Source organism: Amborella trichopoda, chromosome 9 (genome assembly GCF_054954075.1).
Source record: "Amborella trichopoda isolate Santa Cruz 75 chromosome 9, AtrichopodaSantaCruz75HAP2 v2.0, whole genome shotgun sequence".
In the NCBI taxonomy this organism is placed as follows: domain Eukaryota; kingdom Viridiplantae; phylum Streptophyta; class Magnoliopsida; order Amborellales; family Amborellaceae; genus Amborella; species Amborella trichopoda.
Window position 1 is genome coordinate 55,422,153 of NC_142344.1, and position 12,872 is coordinate 55,435,024.

General features: G+C 40.3%; 1 protein-coding gene across 8 annotated transcripts in view; it reads right to left on the minus strand.

Annotated features, from left to right (window-relative positions):
* The window catches only part of LOC18447786 (uncharacterized), a 29,505-nt gene that overhangs the window by 8,472 nt on the left and 8,161 nt on the right, over nucleotides 1-12,872 (minus strand). For 3 of the 8 annotated variants that reach the window (XM_088846029.1, XM_020675684.2, XM_088846027.1), the window contains exons 2-5: nucleotides 9,638-9,750; nucleotides 8,529-9,026; nucleotides 8,246-8,326; nucleotides 7,560-7,955 (exon numbers count right to left, since the gene is read on the minus strand). In XM_088846029.1, the coding sequence (XP_088702155.1) occupies nucleotides 7,560-7,955; nucleotides 8,246-8,326; nucleotides 8,529-8,742 (691 nt within the window). In that variant the 5' untranslated portion in view covers nucleotides 8,743-9,026; nucleotides 9,638-9,750. The remainder of the gene's footprint in view (nucleotides 1-7,559; nucleotides 7,956-8,245; nucleotides 8,327-8,528; nucleotides 9,027-9,637; nucleotides 9,751-12,872) is intronic. The other 5 variants (XM_088846030.1, XM_020675685.2, XM_088846028.1 and 2 more) reach the window with 3 other exon arrangements.

The window sequence follows — 12,872 nt, forward strand, 5'->3', positions numbered from 1 at the left end:
GGGGGCTCGCCTAGATGCGCGTCTGGTTGGCTGCCTGACCGAAGATGTCGTGGCAGCAGAAGAGGGGCCCGAAGGCTCCCCTTTTTCGAAGCTAATACCACTGCAGAGGTTGGCTAGTTCTCTTTTACCCCTGGTGTAGGCCTTGGGAGCCTTGCCTTTTATGTCTTCGGTATCTTTATGCAAGATGTTGGTTCTAATGAAAGCTTCAAGGGCTTCTTTGATCCTTGGAAATTGAACCCCAATACTTTGAGAAACTCTTCAGCGTTGCCTTGCGCAAAGTCCAAATTGTCCACAAAATTGGAGTCAACAGAGGCCGGAGTCTGCTAAGAGGATGAGTCTGATGGCAACGGGAAGGCAGAAGCTCAGGTTGGAGCTAGGGGGGGGGACAGGGGGGTTAGGTTAGAAGATGAGGTTGGTGATTGTCTCTGCTGGAAGAGGTGTGGGAGGGGGGTAAGAGGGGCTGATGAAGAGTGGGTAAGAAGAAAAGGGAAAGGAGACAAATATAAGGGGGAGAAAGATGAGAAATGGAGGGAGGACGAGTAAAAACAGCAGAGGCTGGGGGTTGGGAGAAGGGGGTAGCCGTTGGGGGTAAGAGGGCTGCGGAAAGCAGGGAGGGGTGCTGGAAAGAGGGAAGGGGAACTAAAGTTGTGCGAGGGTAGCATAGCTGGGCCAAGGGGAGCGACACCGCCAAATGGGATGACACGCCCTGTCGTGTCAAGGGGAGCAGAGCTAAGAGGCGATGCAGGAGAGGAAGTAAATGGGTCCAAGAATAGAAGAGGGAGTCTCAATGGAGGGTGGATGAGGGAGGATCGCAGCCAAAGAAGGAGGGGAGCAAGAAACAACAGCCACATCCAACGGCTCAGGATGGGCTAAGGGGGAAGAGGACACATGTGGCAATGAAGAAAGCGAGGCCACATGGGGAGAGGAATCCGAGGCAAGTGCAAGTAGGTCGGTACTAGCTGTAAAGCACAAGGAGGAAAGGTAAGGTGCTGTCATATCTGGGGGAGGTGCGGCCTCAGCCAGGGAAAGAATATGTCACACCCCAAGAATTTACAATACTGATATTCCTGAGATGTGACAGTCAAAACATATATACATCTCTTGATAGGACAAATTTACAATGGCGAATTTTTAAAAAGTAACAAAAGAAAGTTTAAGCACAACTTCAATATCTTCCCAAAGTTGATCCTGACGAGCACTCAAATGAAATCGCAGTTATCCTGAAAAATGTTTACCATAGTTTGATGAATTTGGGTACTCAGTAAGTGATCATCATAATCCTAAAAATAATCATGGTTGAAAGATATCAATATTTTCCAAAAGGAGATATATTAACAGAAATGCATCAACAGTTTCACTTTCAATAAATGCATAATTAAGTATAATCTGAATAATTGAAATGCATATAACACTTTAACGGTAGTGCATAATTCAAAGGATTTCACAAAATACCCTACTGGCGTCCCAAGTAGGTCACCTATATACCCCATCAGCGTCCTGATGGGTCCACTTAATCCCTATCGGCGTCCCAGATAGGTCCACTTAATCCCTGCAGGTCCACTTATACCTCACCGGCGTACCGGATGAGTCCACTTAATCCCTACCGGCCTCCCAGATAGGTCCACTTATACCTCACCGGCGAACCGGATGAGTCCACTTGCATACTTAAATTATTTCTAAATCTCTTTAAACATTCGAAAGCAGCAATATCATGTACTCAACATATCACTGAAATCATTAATATGAATTTCACTTAAACCATTAATAACAGTCACTCTCTATAACATTTAAAAAATAACCAATCAAATATTTTGAGCTCCAATTTAGAAAGGTAGCATTTTGTAAAGGCATTCTAGCATAATTGCCAATCTAATATGTATAGAAAAACTCTTATAGAAATTCAAGAATACAGAATTATCACAATTTATGGGATATCAATCCTCAAATAAACATTTCACAACAATGCTATAATCAATTGCAAAAATATCAATTTTTAAATAATAAGGCAGTCATTTGCACATGAATTTTACAATATCTAAATATTCAAAAACAGTAGAAAGAATTCTCAAAATTTTACTAACAACAGAAATATCACATTTATTTTTAATAATTTTACAGTATCTAAAATTTTCTAACAATAGACAAGAAAAATAAATAAATTTATTTTTCTAAGAATTTACAACATTTAAAATTTCTAACATATATAAAATATCACAATTTTATTCAAAAGATTATTTTTCAAAATAATGAGGTCGCGTGCGCATAAAATTTATCGCGCCTGAAATTCATTATAATAAGCAGAAATAATTATTTCATTTAATTTTAAAAAGAATGGATTATTTTTCAAGATAATAATGTCACTTACACACAAAACTTATAAAATAAAGATTCTGGACTGAATTATCACTATTTATTAAAAACAGACTATTTTTCAGGAAGACGATGTCACTTACCTAAAATATTTGAGAGGGAGCTTCCGATAAAAATTCAGCTAGGGAGAGGAGCTCACTGTGTTTCGACCAGAAAGGGAAAGATTTCAGAAGTTTTCTAGGGTGGGAGTCCTCGCCTCTCATATTTAAACTCTTACGACACCTTATTATAATATTTTATTAAGTGACACCTCATAAACGAGGTGTAACCGTTACAATACCCCTTATAGCTTAACGGCCACGTCCACTTGACGTGGCAAGGGAGGAGCACCAAAGAAACTTAACCAAAAGATTTTGAAAATAGTGATGGTCCCTGAGGACCATCATGCTCATATAGACCATCACTTATTAAGAGTTTCTTTCCTTCTTTTTTATTTTTTTATTTTATTTTTTATTTTTTATTTTTATTTTTTTAAATTTTAGAATTATTACAGAATAGGAGCGCCCGGCTAGATGGAAACCGTCGATTGTGGAGGTGAGGGCATGATGGCGAAGGAAATGAGAGAACAAGGACAAGTGGAGGCATGCTTGGGAGGGTACTCAGGACAAATCACGTGACAAAGGCCAGATGGAGCAACGTCATTGGGTGGTAACTGCTGCTCGTCAAAGGCGATAGCTGTCCCAAGGCTTAGATCTGAATTCGAAATTTGAATTTTAAAAAAGGTTTGGAATCACCACCCCAGGGAGGAGAGAAAGGTTCCTTTGTCCCTACAATAGAGGGGTGGACGGTTGTCTTTTTTTTTTTAGTAAAGGTTAACATTGTATTCTTGAGAAGTGATAATTACATAGATGTGAGAGTCCGAGAGCACCCACTTGAAGAGTCTCTCGGTAAAAAATGCGTCAACCTGTCATGTACAAAAATGGGCTTATAGGATCCGCCCGATTACAAAAATTTACATGAAGCTTTCAAAAAATATAAACCAGGGCTGGAAGATGCCCAAATAAAAAGTGTCTATGTTGTGTGCCTATGGTCCAGAACAAAAAAGGAGTCGGACTGGGCGTGCTCTTCTACTTGGATCCTACCCCCCTCTTTCGCCAAGAGATCTGCGAGCTCGTTGGACGTCCTCCAAATATACTTCCAAGGGACGTCCATATCCCTGCAAATGTGATCAACTTCATCAAAGATTGAGGTTAGGTGCCACGGTGCAGAAGTCGTCCCACTTGCCCAGGAGAGGACATTTTGTAAATCTCCTTCCACTATCAGGTGTGAGCCCCAAGAAAGGTTGAACCTTTTCAGGCTCACTAATAGAGCCAAGGCTTCTGCATAGTGGGAGTCATTGAGGCCGAGGTGCTCAAAATAGGTTAAGACGATGTTACAGTGGTGGTCTCTAAAGACGCCCCCAGCCCCTGTCGGGCCAGGATTCCCAAGATAACAACCGTCAAAATTCAGCTTAATGCTGCCCTTTGGTGATGGTTGCCAGTTGTTAGGTCTTGAAGCCTGTCGCGGTTGGTGGGGAAGGATATTTTTCCATTGCCTGAGAATAAAGTTCCCTGGTATGCCCGAGAAAACCTTATGATTAGAGGCCCAAAAGGCGGCCAAAGAAGTTACCTTGTGTAAGAGTGCTGAAATGTGGAGTTTAAGTCCTTGAAAAATTCTGGTATTTCTTTCCACCCAAATTATCCATATGAGTGCACCTTATGGTAGCCTTCCATAGGGTTCTTCCAGTCGCCAGCCAAAGTGAATCAAGATCGTATGAAATCAAGGCCTTGACAGTAGGGGGTTTGACCCATTGGATACCAAAGAGCTGCAACATTTGGCCCCAAAGTTCGTGGGCAAAGTCGTAATGGATGAAAAGGTGGGGGTTGGATTCCTCCTCAGATTGGCACAAAGCATATCTGTTGGGGATCGAGATCCCTCTCTTTTGGAGATGGTCCACTGTGAGAGCCCTTGGGAGCAGGCAATCCAATTGAAAGTTTGAACCTTGAGAGGGGCGATGGTGGACCAGACTTTCGACAGCACCGAAATGGGATTACCGAGGAAAGTGGGGACCTGAGTCAGGCTCTTATAAAAGGAGGCTACCATGAAGATACCAGGGTGGACAGTTGTGTTGTCGATTGTACCGGTGTTTGTGATTTCAATGGGCGAACGGATGGCGTGTACGGGAGGAGATCAAGATACCCTCATTGTGGTCCATAGGGCAAGCGTAATCCATGGGAGTATGGGGGAAAGTATGGTGGTCACATAGTTGTTGGGATCGGGAGCGGGAACGGAACCGGGATCGGGATTGGGATCGGGAGCAAGGAATTGTGAAATTCTAGAAGATCCCCATGGTTGGGAACGCCATCCATACAATACACATGTTAGGGATCGAGATTCCCAAATGTTAGGGATAGAGATTCCAACCTTTATGGGATCTTGTTACCAACCTTAAAGTGTATGATAATCTAAGATTATATATTCTTTAAAGTAGGGATCTCATTATTAATAGCAAGCAAGCAATAATTGTGTTGCTAGTTGGCTATAAACAAAGAAAATCATCAGTTTGATTGTTGTTTTGGTCTTTAAGGTTGGGATCGAGATCCCTAATAACAGAAATTAGGATCCCTACTAGTGGAGTTCGAGATCCCAAAATTTAAAAATCGAGATTCCTGAGTGATCAGTTCTGGGAGCTACATAATTGAGATCTTAGAAGGGATCTCCTACCAAAGTAGGAGATCTCGGTAACTATGGGTGGTCACGAGCATGCAGGTTGAAGGAGGAGAGGCACAAGACCAGGATAGCATAATCCAGTAGAGAAAACCACCATCCTCGATCCACATGAGAGGTGGCATGAGGGAGGGGATGAGCGTTTCAACCAGAAGCTGAATGGTACCGAGGGGGAGGGAAGCAAAGGATTTCCAGTGAATCGAGAATAAAACCCCACAGGAATCACCAATTTTTAAGGTATTGACATGAAAGGATTGAAGGGGAATGTGGGATGCTAAAAGCCAAATTTTCTAAGGAATAGTAGCAGCCAGGTCCTTTTTCCAGCATTGTAGGGAAAGAAGGGCTCCTTTGAACTGAGGGTTACTGCTATTGAGTGCACAACGGAGGTCCTTATCCAAAAGAAAGGAGAAGAGAATGTTGCCAGATGAGAATCTTCGGCAAATGAGGTCCGAGAGTTCCAGAGGTCTCTGGCCCACTTTTGTGGGCCTTCCAGGTCGCCTCTAAAAGGGGAAAAAAGACCGACTAAAGAAAGCTGCATGGCTTTCTCGATGTGGAGAGAATGGGAACCACCAATTAGAATGGAGAATGGGACGATTGAGCAAGAAGATGAGGGAGAGGTTTGGAAGCTTGCAGGGGGTGGAAAGTTGTGGTAGGACTCTGATGGTGCTGGGGAGGAGCAGGTTGGGCAAGCTGGATGAGGTGAGTGTAGTGATCATAAAGAGGGAAAGAGGAGCACAAAGGAAGGGGTTGAGAGGGAGGGGGAATGGAGGAAGGGTGGGGTGGAGAGAGGAGGGCGGAGGCCAGGGCTGATAGGTTGAGGGGAGTGGCCAGCCATGGGATGAGGGGTTGTGGCAAAAGGAAGGACGGCGAGGTGCAGGGTGAAAAAGGGAGGGCACCAAAAGAGAGTTGGATATGAGTGCAGCTGTAAAGATTGGGAGGAAAAAATCTTAGTCATGTCTTGTATGAGCAATTCAATTCCAAATGTTGCATCTCCCCAGCTAAGGTTGTAAAAATGGGATGAATCAAATATGCAAGGAAGACTTATCACCCTTCTCTGAAAGGAGCATGTTAAGAAAGCCTCAAGTTAAAGCCCCCAACATAGTAAGACAATGAAAAATACTGTTATTATAGAGTGCTAGCATGATATTCATGGGGGAAGACGACTTTCACATCATTATCAATGTGTCTGTGGAGGGTTACAGGTTTATTTGAAGAGGGGATAGATATTGTCCCTCTCTCCCACTCTGTTAACCTCTCATTATCAATGTGTTTGTGGAGGTTACAGGTTTATTCTAAAGTTTTCTTTTTTCCTTTTCTTTTTTCTGCACCTAAGGAAGCATGGTGCATACTGTTCTCTTTTAACAATGAATGAAATGTCAACATCAATTTTCAACATTAATACAAATGGAGAAAACTTTAAGCACCTTTTCTTAGTTGTTGCAGTTGACAGTGGAAAAAGGAAAGTAACGTCAAATTGCATCTAAGGTACAACCAGGGGACTTAACTGAAGAAACCAAGTTCCATAATGAATAACGATAACCAAAATGGATATAAAGTCTTTGAGAGACCGCATTTGCTTTCTTTTTAGCTGTTCTAAGTATACGAGAGTATAAGATAGAGACCCTTCCCCTAACTTACACTGTTACACATAAGTATTCTGTTTTTCTAACCTTTTCCTGGAAAGTCAAGAGGAATGCTGATTTAAGACAACAATCATTCATAAAATATGTGATGAACCAATGCAGTATCCCCTGTTCCCACGAACTGCACAGCAAACGATCGGAAATTGTGAGGAAACAAAGCGTGGAAGGCGGGGAACACTGAGATGACTCGCTAGTTGACGGTACAGAACAGCATCACAGAGACATGACCCCATAGTACTACATATCAACATCTTGTAATATCCATAACTGTCTTGTCTCTAATAAGGAATAATATTATCTCCCCTAAACTCAAGGAATAATATTATCTTCCACCAAATACATTCTTGGAAACACATCATTCATTGCAGCAACATATTATGAAGTAATTTGACTTATAAAAATCAATATAAGAAACATGTGATGGAAGTAGTGAGAAGAGATACGGTGACTTATGGCATGACTGAGAGTATAGCCCTTGATAGAGCAGAATGGCAGAACAGGATTCGTGTAGCCAACCCCAACTAGTTGCGATATGGCCCGAATGATGATGATGATAAATATAAGAAATATGTTATAAATTTTTTCTTTTTCTTTTTTTTTTTTTTTAGCATCACTACTCAACATAATAACCCACATGAGAAACAAGATACTAGATGTCTCCATAATAAAGATAAGTTTTTGTTTCTATTTTAGTTATTGTTTCAAAGGAGGGGAATGGTTAGTTACTCAATGTTTCTTTCCCATTACTTTTTGGAGGCAGCCCACAAGAAGCCTAAACGTATCATTTTCCTCAATCAACGCAAAAAACAAAAAAAGGGAAGAGGAGGAGAATAGCATTACCAGGAAGAAGCTTGTCCCAACTGAGCATGTCCTCAAGGATTTCTTCGCATTTGCCAGTATCTTGGAGGAATCCCTTCTCTTGGGCTTCCTTAATCATCTCATCCCATTTTTCAGAGTCCATGTTGAAGAACTCGTCCTTCATCATCTTCTTCTCAACATATTGCCTAGCGTTATAGAGGTTGTCAAGCTCATCATCTGTCTCATGGATCTCATCAAAATCTGACTCAAACTCTGAGTCACGAACATCATCACGGGGAGCGAACCGCAGCTCATCCATCAGCTCGTCATCCGTCTCTTCATGCTTCCCCAGTAGCCTCCTTGTGAGGATGGCCTCAAAGATCGATGGCAATGCCTCCTCATCCCCCTTAAAATACTTTTGCATCCTATTGTGAAGCTCTTTAGGTCCCCACCCAACAAAAAAATTGAAAAATACAAATGAGAAAGAGAGAGAGTTGATAACAAAGAAAAAGCCCATAAAAATAAAGAATACAAATTTCAGAGAGAGAGAGAGAGACATACTCAGAGAGAGATTTAGAGAACATAAGAGAGTGGCCAGCAGAAAAAGAACTAATAACAAAGACAAAGCTCCATAGGAAAAATGAATACAAACTTGAGAAATTTCAGAGTGAGATTATTGGCCATTTTGAAGGGTAAAGAGGAATGAGGATAGTGAGATTTATGCAGACCTGCATTGCTGATATCTTGCAATTGGTTGATGACGTCAACCTTACTAGCCTCAATGTCGCCATTTTGGTGAAGCTGGTTAACTGCAGGGAATACATTTTCAATAGGAAATCTAAGCATAAAAAAGATAAAGCAATTGAGAGAGAGAGAGAGAGAGAGAGAGAGAGATTGTTGGGTTTTTTAGGAGAAGCACATGCAGAGTACAACATGGTTTAGAGAGAGGCAGAGGGAATACCATATGTTGTAGTAATTTTGAACTGAGAACAGGAAATGGGCATTACGAACCTGAGTTGCTGTCATGAGCTTCCAATTGAGCTGGGGGCTCACTGGTTTGGGGAGGTGGTTGGTCATTTGTAGGAGACCCATTCTCAGAAGAAGAAAACCATCTGAGATTGAGAGAAGATGAAGAGAAAAATGGGGGGGACACAAGCATGGGCTTTGAGAGGAATTGGCGAGTGGAGCACAGTAAAGTATGATGCCTGAGGAGGAGGTTCATCATTCCTTGCCTTGTCTGATGTATTGGGGATGAAAGCTTCTTCCCCTCACCTCTCCTCTCCTCTTGTTTTACGTGAAAGGTCCTTCCATAACTCTTATGCCACTAAGGGCCTTTTTGACAACTGGAAGTTGGTCATCATCTGGAAACTGGAAGTTCCTTATCCCAAGGATACTGGATGATCTGGCTCCTTCTACAAGAAAATACTGTGTTTGGTAACTTGTCTGGAATGTAGACGGAGCCTAGAAACCTGTGCTTGGTACTACCTGGAAGTTATCAAACCTGGAGACCTGGTAATTAATCAATTTAATCCGAAAAATTTGTATTAGAGGTTAATATTGTTTATTGATGAAAAACTAATAGGTTATCCATGATGGATCAAGCAAGAATAATGGTTAGAATAGGTCATCTCTTTGTACCATTAATCTTATTGTAAGACATGGGAACACCAAGATTGAATATCCCGAATTCATGTAATCTATACTACAAAATACCTTGTTATAAATGATGATATGAGTACCACAATTATATGCAAGAATTTGCATAGCAACACAGTTTTACATTTTCAACCCAACATGTGGCTCAGCATTCTTGTATACCCAGTAGTCCATCCATCTTGCATGGAGTCCAATAAGTTTACATGGTTATCAGATAAAACAAGATAGCACAAACTACCACTACCAATTCAGGCAACATTTTGCACGACCACAAGACCACAGACCTAAAAAGAAATTAACAAAAAAAAAAATTCAAGAGGCCTCAAGATTTGACGGAATCTACACTATTGTGGGTTTGCATGGCTTCCTCAACATTGATTATTTTGGTGAAATTAACATTTTGTTTATAAGAAATTTTATCCACGCTAGGCCCATGGATTAGATATTGGAAGTCTCGATCGTACCTGCAAGATCTTTGAAGAAACGAGTAACTTCATCTATGATCTCTTTCTCATCATAACTTGGGAGAATGAATATGTAGAAATCTGGCCTCTTCAACCAATTAGGATCATGGTTTCTGCATACAAAATGGAATGTCCTGATCCAAAACTACTCTGAAATCCCCATGACAAGAATTATTTGCACTTAGAAGATACTAATTCCCATATCATCTTTCAGCTCTACTTGGATTTATGCAAATTTTCTTTTAACTCTTCCCATTTGGACAGCATATCACCTAAAGTATGTTTTGCTCTATTCAATGATGAATCATTTCCAGGGCAGCCAAACTTTGGAGAGATCAAAGTTGTAAGACCCGGACCGGACTGCCCTTGTTCAAACTGCAAACTGATGAACCAATCATCCGTCCAGTCCGGTTTGGCATAGTGGACAAAATGGTCCATCATTTCGTATTATGCCCCTTATTTTTGTTGAAAATACCAATGTTTAGCCTACCTTATTTGGTCATTTTTTAATCATTTAGGGGAAATTTTTGTCAATTCCAATTAAAGAGAAGAATAAGGTTTTAAGCAAGGTTTTAAAAATCGCATATCCAGGTCAGAATCACCCCATCCGGATCGGGAATCGTTGAAGCCGGTCCGGTTACTGCTATACATCGGGGACCGGCCAGGTCCCCCATTGAACTGGCCAGATCTCTGACAAAACAGGCTGGTTCTGTAAAAAACTAGCCGAATCTGTCAGACTAGAACCAGCCAATTCTGTTCCAAACCGGTATGAATGAGGAAACTTGGTAAGTGCATTTCTGAAATTTTTTTCAGTGCACTTTTGAAAAAAAAAATTAAAACAAGGGGCAACAGCCAACACTGTATTTTTAATCTGAAAATGTTATTACCTTTACGTGGGCCCCACCAACTAGTCATACACCTCACGCATTAATGAAGGCGCACTGCTTGCACCATCCAGCCGACATGCACTTTGTGAGACATTTTATACATAATTTAGCTTCTTACAATCTTCGATGTGGGACAAATAAGTCCCCTTTCCACACCACCTCATTAAAGAAACTTTGGACCCAATTTACCAAATCTTTGGGTCTCTCTCTCTGTCTCCCTTCCCCAGTCCCCCGCACCCACCTTGGCCTCTCCCCCCGCCCTCCCTCCCTCCCTCCCTCCCTCCCTCTCTCTCTCTCTCTCTCTTTCCCCAGCCCCCCCACCCACCTTGGCCTCTTCCCCCGCCCTTCCCTCTCTCTCTCTCTCTCTCTCTCTCTCTCTCCAAACAATTGATTCCACTAAAACTCTCTCTCTCTACTAACCACCTCTTCCACTAAATTTTTTCCATATAGCTTCTTTCAAAAATCAAAACTCTTAAGTTAATACAAAAACAAAAAATTTAAAACGAAATAGAGAGATTCATTTTATTGTCATGTTGCATTTTGAACTTTATTTTTACCATAAAATGAATTTAATAGACAAAAAATACTCAAAATGAGAAGGTGCTCAGTATTTACAAATTTTTGACACAATAATGAAATGCAATTGCCAGTATTTATTTTAGAAACCTAAAATACTAGATTTTTGAGAAATTATAGTAATTTTTTGGAAAAAGATTTTGGCTGAGAAATTATAGCGATTTTTGGATGGTGTAAGCAATGCACACTCATTAATGCATGAGGTATATAACTAGTTGATGGGACCCACGTGAAGGTAACAGCTTTTTGAGATTAACTATACAATGTGGATTGCTGCCCCTTGTTTTAAAAAAATTTCAAAAGTGCCCTTAAAAAAAATTCAAAAATGCATTTACCAAGTTTGATCACTCAAACTGGTTCAAATCAGAATCGGCCAGTTCTAACCTAATGGAATTGACTCATTTCTGACAAAATCGGCCAGTTCTATCAGTGAGATGGCCGAGTTCGGAGGGGACCCGACCAGTTCTCGATATATGGCAGGATCCATACCAGCTTCGACGATTCCCGATCTGGATCGGGCGATTCCGATCCGGATCATGGAATTTTCAAACCTTGGTTTTAAGGAAATGAAATTTTAGAGAGAGAAAAAGATGGATCATTTTCGGAATTTTTTCAATCTCTCTCTCTACCAAAACTCCACAATCCTTAGGGCATTTTTCCAGCAATTTTCCATGGAAAATCCGGCCACCAATCAACCCTTGTTTGAGGCCTAAAAATATATTCAACCACTTTTTTTATTGCTTGAAAAATAGGAAAAAATTATATTATTTTTGTGGTTTTTGCAAGAAGTCTTGTAATGAGCTTGAATCTCTTGAGTATTGGTCATTCAATTTACAATCCATTTTTGTGGGTTATTACATGCTTTTTTTTAAAGCTTACTATTTATAATTAGGCAATTTATTATGCTGATTAAAATTTAAATCTCTTGAAAAATATCACGTACCATAGACTCACATTTTCATTTACTTGAATTTTTAATTTTAGACTTTTTACTTTTCCACAATTTTCTCTATTTTTCTCATTGTTGTCCGGACCGGTGAACGAACCGGTGAGATCACCAATGTGGTTGGACTAGCCCAACCAGACCGGTTCACCGATCCAGCTGGTCTAAGAAATTTAATAATTAATAAAATAGTAAAATAAGGAGATAATTTGGGAAAATGAAGAAAATTATGGAAAGATTAAGAGAAATCTAAAAAACAAATTCAACAAAATGTTAGAAACAATCAATCCCCCAAAGTTACAGCCAAGCCCTCTTCCTCAATTCTATCCAAAAAACAATCAATACCCCAAAATTTCCCTCCACGGTAAGTATTCACCATCTCTCTACAAAACCCATATATGATCATTTCCTATCATCTCTCTCTCTAAGCTTTCTCCACTTTTTTAGGGTTTTGCAGGAGTTTTCAATTTCAAAGTTCAAACAGTTCTCTTTACTGACTTTGACAAGCAAAAAATAAGTTAAACAGTTTAAAAGCATCTTCCAGAAATAGGAAAACAAAAAAAAAAAAATGGAGAAAAGAAAAAAAATAACTACAAAACAAAAACAAAATGCATTCTTGAATGAATATTTCCGGAAAGTAAAGTACAATTGTTTCCTTTGTTCCCTAAACCAACAAGGGGAAAACAAAAAACAGGTTTTTTCATTTACATTTTATTTTCTAAAGCAAATATTAAAGCAAAAAGAGGGGAAAAAAAAAAAACTAACCCGGTGCAAGTTCTTGGCTGGAATCTCATAAAACACTGCCAAAATCTTGCCAGAAACCTGGCTT